The 12,247-nt window shown below is 41.6% G+C and overlaps 1 protein-coding gene across 1 annotated transcript in view; it reads right to left on the bottom strand.

Moving 5' to 3' along the window:
* Nucleotides 1-5,177: 5,177 nt before the first annotated feature.
* stc2a (stanniocalcin 2a) overlaps nucleotides 5,178-12,247 on the bottom strand; it is an 8,433-nt gene continuing 1,363 nt past the window's right edge. The window contains exons 2-4 of the mRNA XM_017432992.3: nucleotides 10,777-10,919; nucleotides 8,469-8,680; nucleotides 5,178-8,259 (exon numbers count right to left, since the gene is read on the bottom strand). Of these exons, the coding sequence (XP_017288481.1) occupies nucleotides 7,896-8,259; nucleotides 8,469-8,680; nucleotides 10,777-10,919 (719 nt within the window). The 3' untranslated portion in view covers nucleotides 5,178-7,895. The remainder of the gene's footprint in view (nucleotides 8,260-8,468; nucleotides 8,681-10,776; nucleotides 10,920-12,247) is intronic.

Genomic DNA, 12,247 nt, shown 5'->3' with positions numbered 1-12,247 from the left:
CACTGAATGCCAGTTTACAGAAAGTATATTAATTTATTTATTTCATAACAACTGTCACAGGGACTATTTTCTCCACTAAATATAATAACTATGCTTCTGCTTTTCCAAATAGGAAATACAAGAAAAAGCCTGGAAACTTTTTCCAAATAATCTGTCTGGGACTTTTTTTGTGTACATCCACAGCTCATAAGGTTTTGTATTCAACCCAATTCAAGATTGGCTCCACAGCTAGTCAGCCTTAGGCAACACACAAATGATTACAACTTGGTCAGTTTTACAGATATTGAGCTATAATTTAATGTTGAAGTGCCTGAACATCATTCTTAACACACACTCTGAGAGCTAACACATTTAGCAAGATCTTGCATAAAATTCTGCATAACAAAACAACCATAACTCTGTCCGCTGTCATCATAAAACGATCTTAGCCAAAAACTTTAACATAAAAGGCATCAGGCGACGCACAACCTTTGAAGCAATGCTAGGCCTTTAAGTTCAAGAAGCGTCATTTTGATTCTTTTAACCTTCTCAGGCTCAAATTAAGTTTTAGTAACAGGAAAAATCAGATATTTTGGGAAATTATCATCTGAGTAAAATATTAATTTAATATTAATAATTAGGTATATGCAATTCACTGTTGCAAATCTGCAACGTCTGCCTTGAGAGGGTTAATTAAATCTTCATGGCCCTTTTGAAACACACTATCACCCTTCCTTGTTTGAGAAAATGCTCAAGAAAGCACAAGTGGCCAAAAGTCTACTTGTCTTTGCTTACTTTCCATTTCACTCTTTAAAATACTGTCATTCCTGTTAACTCAGAGCTGCAGACCCCCAAGGCAAACCCTCCCTTTATTTGCATTTTGCATTAGAAGGACCAGTCATTACCCGCCCCATTTTCTGCTGGGCCTGTTGGAGTGGTTCAACAACACAACACTGTGTCCTGAACTTTGGGTTTCTTCCTAGAATGAAAATACAGCCAGTTTAGAAGGTGCAAGTTTAATTTAACCAACCAAGAGAGTCAGAACCCTTTGGCACGAGTGTGTTTGAAGGTGCGTTCCGCCATATGTGCTGCTGTATGCCTTGAGCCTTTTGTGTCGTGTCAGCATTTTCCCTCTCTGAGCAAATGTATTCCCAGTGAAAGTTGGCTGCGCTGCAGAGGTTCCACTCATTTTATAGAGCTAAGCAGGTTCTACAGAGCACTACAGAGTACTTTTTTTGCACGAGCTTGAGTTTGTAACGCAGCTGTCCTTTTCTAGCTTAACGGCAGAAAAAGTTCAGTGCCCACATTCACCTTCAAATGGTTCTTAAATGATTCATCCATGTAACTTAGGCACCCAGTCATTAATTCATTAGTTCATTCTGGAGGACAGGGCAGACGCTCACAGAGCGCCTGGGGCCAGATATCTCAGGTTTCTCTGCTCCAACACACATCCTCTCTCTGCTGGTCGACCTCGTGTCTCCATATCGATAGATCTCCATTGCCATACCAACCGTGGGAGCCGGGAGGGTTCTGGTCCAACCAACAGCCAACAGCCTAGTGTATGGCCTGGAAAAACATATGGCCCTACACTACACTCTGGGCATTTTTAAAGACATTATAGAAACACAAATATGAAAAATGTGTAAGTATAATCATACAGGACTAACATATTTATAAACTAGTTGTGAGGATAAAGACAAAAGTGTCACAATATGTGTGAAAAACACTTGGGAGAAATACAGTATGTGTGCTAAAGGGCTCGATACAGTTACAGTCTGAAGTTTACATACACTTAACATGGGCACAAAGGTCATAATAATTTGGGTTTTTGTTGATTTATCTGTGAAATGTTCAACCAACATCAAATTTTGATGATTTTAAAAGTGAGAATTAGGTGCACACGTTTAAACTCATTATGGATTTTCTCCAATCCACACTGGATCAGAATTATACATACATCCCCACTAATATTTGGTTAAATGTCCTTTAGCAAGTTGCATCTCAACCACATGCTATTTGTGGCCGTCAACAAGCTTCTGGTATAATTCAGGTTGAAGGACCATTATTCTTGCCAAAACTGGTGGCAATTTTTATCCAATTAGAAACCAGTTCTGTTGTGTTTGGGATCATTGGTCTGTTGGAAGACCCAAATGTGTCCATGTTCCATCTATCCAGCTATTTAAGGTAAAATTGAAGAATTTGGAGGTATTCCTCTTTCGTTATTCTATCCATTTTCCACAATGCACCAGCCCCACAGCATGATGCTGCCAGCACCATGCTTGGCAGTTGGCACCGTGTTTTTTAGGTTTGAAAGCCTCACTTTCACTCCTCCCATAATGCTCCTTGTCTTTCTGGGCGAACAGCTCAATCTTTGTCTTGTCTGACCATAAGACATTTCTCCAGAAGGCATTTGGCTTGTTCATGTGATCAGCTGCAGTTTTCAGTCCACCTCAAAGATGACAGTTTTGGAGCAGTGGCTTTTTTTTAGTCTCTCAGTCCAAGGCAAAGTAAAAGTTACCTCATCATGGACAGGGACACTGGTGTTTTAGCAGTTTCCAGTTCATGGCAGGCTTGAGACTTGTTGGTTCCTGGTTTGTTCCTGAACACCTTAACCAATTTCTTTTGAATATTGGTCAATCCAATGAGTGCTCTCAAACAAATTATTTATATGCTGGCAAAGTAAAACTAGCTGCAGTCAACTATGATCACTAAGAAGTCAATAGACCTTGGCCTTGTCAAGTTAAAAGACTTTCTAGCTACCAGCACCACTTGTTCAAAGATTTATGTGTGTATGTCTGAGCCCATGTTTATCATTTTAATCAATAAAAGCCCCAATTTAATATGACATTCATGCCATTAATGAGGACTTCTGACCGCAGGTTTGTTTAGTAAAAAGCAAAACAAAAAGAATCATTTGAACATTTTTTGTCATTATCTGAGCCAAGCTTGAAGTTTAAATGTTCCTGAGATCCCCCCCTGATGTGATACAGGTGCAGTATCACATCTGGGTTCCTCTTAATTCGGTTTGTGTGACTTGTAAACCCATAAAAGGAGAACATTGTGGAGTGAAAGCACTCTAAAGTCACAATTCAAATCAAAATTTGGACCGACCTTATCTTTATTTTTGTCTCGTTCAGAAAATTTAGTTTTGGTTTGTGACTCAGCTCACTTCTCTTAATAAAAATCAAACACCTGCTTCCACAATGTGCTTGTGTCCGTTTGAAGGGATATGCCACCACCCAGTGGCTCTTTAGACCCACTGCACACTCAGAGGCATTTTTGCTGCACTGTGTAAAATGCCATGAAAGGCAGGAGTGAAGTGAGCTGCAGGAAGGCTGCTGTTACAGAAGCTGTGTGGTATGTTATGAGATGGTATGTACCCCTGCTTCTTCCCTGTCAAATTACAGAGAAAGCGGAGAAAAAGAGTGCAAGATTTGTGCTCAAACACCCCATAAATAACCCGAAAGGCCAATCTGTATACGTTAAAGAACTCAAGAACAACTGTGACCTCGTGGAGGGGGGGGACAAAAAAGGCAAGAAGGCTACCTTTTAAATTAGAATGCTGTCTAAATGTTTGGTGAGGCAATGTACACTGTTGGGACAACTCATAAAAACTGACACCCAAAACCCACCTCCTGCATTGCACACAATCCAGAGCAGCTGACGTAAATGTTTAGGCCTCCCAAATGGGAGGATATTTCCAGTCCTTGAAACTTTAAACACAGCCTGTATTTCACTGTCAGAAAAGGAGGCAGCATGTCAACTGAGAATACGGTATCTATTAACTCATGTGAACACCTGAGACATCGGGGCCTTTTCTGCCACGCCGCTCAGGGCTGGATAAAAGTTTCGCCTCCCAAAGGGATAGTTCAGAGCTTTTGCAGTGGGGTTCTGTGAGAAGGTTACGAACAATTAATACGTTGTCTGCTGTAGCTAGCTCTTTGGAGGAGCTCAGTTTGGAGGAATAAACTTTAATTCTGACCGGGTTGACCGGCTAGTCCGAGAAGGGAAAAGAACAGAGGATTGCAGCCTTTTTGAAACTACTCCAATATCAAAAGATGTCCTAATAGCTCACGCAAACCCTGCTCTATAAACCTTTACACTGCAGGCAGTTTAGCATTACACAATTAAATGCTCAGCATTCCTTGAAAGAATGCATATCGTCCGCCCAATTTCATGCCAGAGTGTTAAACTAAGATCAACTTAGTTGATGAGAAGGGACAGAATTGTAGCTGTTTCATCCAAAACCTTGTAAATTATGTGATATAATCTCTTGCAGTTGTGCAAGATCTTGCAAGATGTGTTCGCGCTCAGAGTATGTGTTAAGGATGACTCTCAGCTATGACCACATCAAACCTTAGCTCAATATCTGTAAAACTGGCTGAGTTATATAAAGCCACGTTTGTGTTTGCCAAAGTTGCTTAGCTGTGATCCTGGATTGGGTTGACCCCACAAGTTGATTAGTTGTAGCTGTTCATCCAATGATTACTTTCTGAGAGTTTCATTAAAACCCATACAGTGGTTCAGGGGATATTTTGCTAACAGAAAGGCAAACAAATGTGCACAAACAGACAGGAATAAGCAAAAACATTATCACCCTCCTGTTTTTACCTGCAGATGATAATTATAGAGAATAATTACTATTTTAGCAGAAACAATGACATTTCTGTTAGATCTGCTACAGCTAGCTGCTGCTGCAGATAATCATATAATTCCATGTAATTGATGGTGAAATGCAAAACTGGCACTGATGTAAACATTTATTTTAAAAAAAAGTGTTCATCCAGTTTTCAAGATTGGAGTTATTTTAAAAAGGTTGTGATCCATTCTGTTCTTGGTCTCGCTCAGACTAGCCATTAGCTCATCGGTCTGGTCAGAAATAAACTATTTCTCCAAGCTGGGGTCTCTCAAAATGTTGTCTTCAACAGGTAAGATAATAACTGTTCTTGACCTTCTCACCAAACCCCACTTCAAAACATCTGAACTATCTTTTATTAAATGTATATCACAGTTTTATGAAATGTTCTCTTGAATGTCGCTAAAAATTTGGACACAAAACACTAGCATCTAACTTTGGGAGTCCGATAGGATCGGGTGTTCGCTGTCGTTCATGTGAGTTACAAACATGTCAGTGGTTTTGAGTGACGACAGGGGTTCTTGTGCACGACAGAGTAGAATAACAACGATTGAACACAGAATACTGGAACATGGTTAGTTTTATTTTCCTCTGAACACATACATAAAGCCACTCAAGCCACTACATTATTACATAAAAAAAACATTAAACTCAATGACAGAGAGCTGAACAGATTGTCACTTTAAACACTTACAGTACATTCTTGATAGGATTAGCTTATGTCTTCTGTTGGGATTTCACAGCAATCCCAACTTCCACAACAGAAAAACACAAAACAACAAAAGCCTGAAAAAGCCTTGCTTATAATAATCCTTAAATATTAGGGAGAGGATAAAATAAAAGGCTTTACTTTAAGCGTGTCAGGAAAAAAAAAAAAACTAAAAAAAAAACTCTGGACTGAGCCACAAAATGTGAGTGAGTTTTATTTGCTTTTCGCACATAGCCCTCCTCAGCATGAGGTGTAATGGGCTCACATGCTGTGCTTCTTCAGCTGAAGCATGTGACTGCCCTGAAATGGTCAAGAGAAGAAGAGTAAGAGGAGAAGTTAAGACCGTGTCCCTCTCCCTCTTGCTTTCTTCCTCTTTGCCTCCTTGTGTTTGCCTGCTTCCTGGCAGCGGCCCAGAGGAATTCTCTGGTGGCCTCAGTAAATGTAACATTTAGAAATAACAACGCCAGGGCCCCTGTGTGCGGACTTAACCCATTTCCTGGGTCCTCACTGTGCTTGCCTGTGGCTCTAAAAGGGTAAAATAACAGGCCTTCGTGTCTGGCCCGGGAGACCAGAGAGGAATAAGGGCTAATTTAGAGACAGCCAGAGATCTGGAAGGTTTCTGTCAAGCCTGTTTCCTGCCCTTTGGGATGCCAGAGCAGGACAGCATGGCTCAAGTACAGAAGAGGGGGGGGGGGAGGCTCAATCTGGTCCTAAAGGAGCCATGTGGTGATGCAGGACCTGTCACTTATAAGGAAACCAGGTTGCCCAAATTAAGCATAGCCTCTGATTAGAGGGTGACTCCTCTCTTAAAGGGACAGTCTAGTCGTTTTTGAAGTGACGTTCTGTCAGATAGTTATCAATCATTAGCAGCCAGCAGTCACAGAGCACAGAGTGTGGAGAAAAGGGCAGAAGGTGTCATCCAGGCTAGGCTAGCCAAATTAAGTAGGGCACATTTATTTATTTATTTATTTTTTATAAAGCAACTCTTTGCCAAATACAACATAACTGTGTGAAAAAACGATATAATCTAATATTACATGGCATATAGACGGTCTATGATCTATATTGTGCAGTATCACAAGGATGTTGTTCAGTTGAGAAATCAGCGACAAACTTAACCAATGATGACATGCTAAAGTGTCGAGGTTTTATATTAGCTAATGTAGCGTTCTTTCACATCGATGTGCAGTTTTTGGGAAAGAGTTGTTTAACAGCCCTCAAAACTGACAGAAAACAGGCCAAGGCTGGACAAAGACTTCTGCTCTTTTCTCCACTCTCTGTGCTCAGTGACTGAGGTCACAGCTGATAAGGCACTAACTATTGCTAACTACTGTATTGGACGGAACATCGCTTCAAAAATGACTGGACTACCCCTTTAATGCAGGACTTCTTTCTCCAGCTCAAAACAGCCCAACACAAACTGACAATCATCCAAAGTGCAAAAAATCTAAGACTCTTGTGGCTCATCAGGAAAAAAAAAAAAAGCTCAACATTAAACACATAAGTCACAGAGAAGCGGTCACTGTGGACATTACCAGGATTAGGCACCTTGATGTCTTTATTGTTTGAACATTTGAAGCTGAACATCCTCTTTTGGCTGCATGTCAGACGTACAACTGACTAAAAGAGGACGTTAAATTCTGCTCTGTAACGTCACTAAGACGGGAGTTTCGAAATCTCCACTACTTTGCACTAAAAATGTCTGCTCTCTTAGTCCATATTCACTGCCAATCAAAAAGCAATGCCGGACAACATCAACGGTCAGTCTTACCGCTCGTATTTCTAGCCTTGCAGAAGATTTATCACTATGTCTGTTCGTAAAATAACGGTCTTTTGTCTTAGTTTTACATTTGCATCCTTTAAAGGGACGACTCCCTCTTGAAGAACGCGCATGTTTGTTACACGCTCAAATTTCATATGTGCCAGAACTGGACAAAAACTTGTATTTAATCATCAAGTATCTATAGCTATAATGCACATTCACACGTTGAAACAGCAAATGGTGTATGTTACATATCTACACACCGGTGTGTGATGGGTGCAACACTGCGAAGAGAACAACAGACGGCACACCATTTACTTTGTCGTCAATAGCATCAGTATTGCATATTGTAACTATATTTATACATGATCATATAAATATAGATAAGTATATTTCTATGTACAGTTTGATATTTCAACATTGCATAAAGAATAAAATAAATAATACAAATATAATCAGATCTTAGAGAAAGTAATGATTTGCTATATTAGAGCCAAAACAGTCCTAACAACTGAAATAATCATGAAAACATTTGTTATTCAAATAAAAAAAAAAAGAATGTGGCCTAAAGTCTACACCACAATTACCCTGCAAGTTTACCATGTGGGACTGCTGGAATGACTGGAGAGGAGGAGGAGGACGGGAAAAGTTGGGGCTTGTTTCCTTCTGCTTAGTCTGTCGAGGAGTTTGTGTATGTGTGTGTATGTGTGTGTGTGTGTGACTGCGTGGATGTGTGCACAAATCTGCAAGGGTGGCTTTCAAATGTTTGACGAGGAGGGGTGGGGTGGGGTCAAATATCCCTTGAGCCTTCACCTCCGGATGTCAGTGACCTTGGGGTCCTCCTGCTCAGCCACCGCTCCGGTTTCTGGGTTGTGGCGGCGAGGTCCCTGGCTGCGATTGCGTGGGTGAACGTTGAAAGCCGCCTTACCGGCTTTGTCCTTGTCGCCTTGCCGCGGGGGGCGCGGGTGCTCCGGCTCGGCGTGGGAAGGCGAGGCGTGGCGGTGGGGCTCGACAGCGGAGCTGGCGGGAGATGGGACGAGGGAGGAGCAGAGGCTCAGGCTGTCACAAAGCGCCCCCCAGTTCTGCTCGCACTGTAGCCGCACGCTCCGGGTCAGCGCCTCTTTCACTTCCTCTCCGCAGCTGAGGAGAATATTCACCAGCTCCACATAAGGACTGGGCAGAGAGAGAGGCGTATAACTCATGAATCCTGAGATTCAAAATTAGGAAGTGAAATGCATCATTCATTTGCTAAATTATAGGGGAATACATGGAATGGTGTTAATAAATGATAATAAAAAAAAACTAGCTCGAAATTTCCAGGAAGAACTGAAAAAAGAGAAGGAACAAGCCAATGTCACATGTGTCCCAGAGCAGTAACTTACCCTTTAGGGAAGAGATCCTGGAAATGGATCATCTCCACCATGACGGCCACATTCTCCTTAGCAGCGGAGCACAGGTTGTGTTTGATGTAGCACTCTCTCTGGAGCTGGAACACCATCTCCTTAATGGTCACACACTTTCTGCTGATGCAGCTGAACTTGTGCCGTAGACCGTGTGCCATGCACTTCAGGGCATCCTTGATGAAGGACTTCCCCTGTACGTGCACACAGGGACAAAGTCACGGGAAGAGTCCTTGGACCAATTTATTTTGCCTCCATCTTTAATGTTTAACACGTACAATACACCCACTGCTCTGGCCCTGGCTGTATAACGGCAGTTTTTCTTTATTATCACCCAACACCATAAAAGGCAGGCAATCATGTAACTGCCTGTTTCTGTGAGTGTTTGTCAGATGTGTTAGCAAAATATCTCATGAACCACTGGGCAAATTTTTGTGAAACTTTCAGAAAGTAATCATTGGATGCACATCTACAACTGATTAACATTTAGAGTCAATCCAATTCAAGATAGCTGCCACAGCCAATGAATATGCGCAAACACAGAAACGGTGACAACTAAGTCAAATTTTACAGATATTGAGCTGAAATTCGGTGTGGTAGTAGCTGAGAGTCATCTCCAACACATGCTCCAAGTGCTAACAGATCGAGCAAAACCTTTCGTTATAACTTTAGCATTCATTCCCTCAAGAGATGCTGGTTTAATTTGTGTTTCTGTTTTTAATTGATGGAGTGTGCCCTCTTTATGCTACAGAGGATCTTTGTGTGTCTCCCTGCAGGTCATCTGATTGGCTGCCTACGTGGGCCTGTCTGAGGAAGGCTGGCTGCTGGTTGGCTCCCTCAGAACATCTGGACGTTTAAAAGTCCAGGGATTCCAGAGTTCTGGTGGCCATTTCAGAGAGCAGCAGCTGTGCCTCTCGGGATTTAAACTTTTGTGCTAGAAATGTGTGACTGCTTTTGTGTATATTTTAAAAATAGGTGTAAAATATAGTAATTGCCTCTGTGTGTGTTTATTTCTTTATTAGCAAAACATCTTGTGAACCAGTGAATGAATTTTAATAAATCTCTCAGAAAGTAATCACTGAATGTACATCTACAACTCATTAACTTTTGGAGTAAACTTGATTCAAGATGGACGCCCCAGCTAATCAACCTAAGCAAACACAAAACTGGTTATAACTCAGTGAAATGTACCACTATTGAGCTTTAATTTAGTGTGATAGTAGCTGAGCATCCTTAACACATATTTTAAGTACTACAGATTGTTCAAGATCTTTGTTTAAAACTTTGTCCTTAACTATTGGTGCCAACCCTGTGTGTCTGTTAGCAAAATATCTCACAAATCACCGGTCGGAAAAGAATAAAACTCTCCAGAAGCAATTATTGGGTGTACGTCTACAACTGGTTAGCTTTTACAGTCAACCTGATTGAAAATGGCTGCCACTGCTAGTTGACATTAGAAAAGAAAAAAAAATGTTTGTAACTCAGTCAGTTTTACAGTCATTCAGCTCAAATTCGGTGGGACAGTCGCTGAGAGTCATTCACAACACGAGCTACAAACACAAACAGATGGTGCAAAACATTATGTTCAGGATTTGACCATAATGATTAAAACTTTGTCATATCTCCAAAAAAGGATGATCTTAGCTTCAAAACTCTGGCATGAGAGGTGGAGGGGAGGGACATGCATTTGTTCAAGCAATGCTACACCTTCAATCTTCTCCTGCTTTGTTAGTCTAAGCAGTCAAGCTTGATAGATGTCTTTTTGTTTGTTCATTTCTAGTTTGGGCACCACTTTATTGTGAAAGACAGTGAGCTTTGTTTGTCCTTTTGGTTTGGCCCTTCTGGTTCACACTGAAGTCAAATGTCACTTTGGTTTGGGGACAGACTTCTCCTGCCTCTGCTTCGGGGGACGGGATGGAATTTTTTTTTTAATTTTTATTTTGCATGTTGCGCCCTAAAACTCCTAAACTGAACATCACACTCAGAGAGTAGCTTTTGGTGCTGTGCAGACGCCTCGCACCTGTTTTAGCAGTTCCTCGAATGCATGCTGAAAGCGGAAGTCTGTGACGAAAACTCAAATAATCCCATTGTTCGAGTCTATGATTCCTGGCTGGGTTTCAACTTCTGATGTGCATGAAAAGTAAGGCCAGCTGGCTCAGGGTCTCAGAGGCATCTTTACTTGCCATCAAAAGGGAAGGTATGAATCAATAGGCGTGTTCTAAGTGGCACATCTGATAGCTTTAGAGGGTGAAGAATGTTGTCAGTGTCTCCACAATTTCTTGCTTCATACCTGAGAGTCGAATTTGCCAGCGTTGTGCAGGAATGTCAGGCAGATTTCCTGCAGCCCTCGTATCTCGCAGGAGTTGTTCTCAAAGCACTCGAACACGCCACAGCCGACATCCCCAGCACTCACCAGGCAGTGCTGGATCTCAGCTGAGGAAAATAAATAAATAAGGAAAGAAAGAACAGGTTAGAGGAGGGACCTTATCATCTGCTCACAGCAGAGACTATGGTTTGGTATAAATATCATACAGCTTGAAGGCACAGCTTCACATAGACTCTACGAGAGAGTGAGAGAGAGAAAAAAAAGAGGATGCAGAGGAACTGCAGGGTGGAAAGGAGCCTATTTTTTCCCAGGCTGGGGGGTTTCTGCAGAGGTGGTGGGCGATATATACTGTGTCACTCTGCACCACAGTCATCTGCACTGACTGGCATTGAGATAAGATGGTGCATTGCAGATACAGGCTTTACTACCAGAAATGCAGCCATTTCAGTTGATGTTTCTTCTGTAAATATGCATCAACAAGTCTCTCTGTGATGTCAAAAGTTGCATTCTGAAAAAGCCACTGTAGCATAGTGTGTGTGTGTTTGTGTGTGTGTGTGTGTGTGTGTGTGGGTGTTGGGGGGGGGGGGTGTACATTCATTGACATGGAGCTAATAAGTGATGACCTCTAGCCCTCAGATGCAATTTGTTCATTACTGTAGCCATAAATACAGAAAGTATAGCTTAAACCTGCACCCTAAGCATAGCCATGAGAACATGTTTCAGTCAGGGTGAGCATCTGCTGTGAGCATGTGTGAAATTGTATGAGCCTAAACACCCATATGAGGAATATCATAATACCATATAGGCTACTGTATATGCGGTGAAATGCACACTGCCAGTGCTGCCTTATCTAAATATGGACATAAAACATATGTTGTTTATTCTGGACAGACATTATCTGTAAAACTGCAATTACGGCCCAATGCTAATCTGTCCCCACCATTAGTTTTGTGGGTTTTAGGCGGTTTTAAAACTTTGCACACAGATATATAATTACAGTGCTGGTTTATAGACCAGATTGACTAAATTCAATCACATCAAATTAATAGAATTTAAACATATGTAGCACTAATTAAATCTGCTTTCATTCTTGATTTTTTTTCCCTCTTTAACCACTGGTGCATGCCACCCTCTAGGCATCTATCAAGGAGTGCTGCAGTACCCATGGCGCCCCACCTTCCTAAGGGCTGCACATAATAATAATAATAAAGAAAAATCGGATTATTTTCAATACTTAATTGTTTCCCAGAGCACATGACCACTGCTGCCCAGAAGTGGCAGAGTGCAGACCAACAGGTTGCAGTTAGAACAGATCTACAGACCCTGATCTGGATAAACTGGAGGACATTATTGTTTCGGCTGGACACGCGTAAAAAGAGTCCTGAGCCAATAATTATTAGAAGTCAACAAAGCGTCTCTGCTTTTTTTAGGGGGG

Source organism: Kryptolebias marmoratus, linkage group LG9, assembly GCF_001649575.2.
Source record: "Kryptolebias marmoratus isolate JLee-2015 linkage group LG9, ASM164957v2, whole genome shotgun sequence".
NCBI lineage: Eukaryota > Metazoa > Chordata > Actinopteri > Cyprinodontiformes > Rivulidae > Kryptolebias > Kryptolebias marmoratus.
The sequence above is the reverse complement of the archived record's forward strand: the minus strand, read 5'-3'. Positions and strand labels throughout refer to the sequence as shown.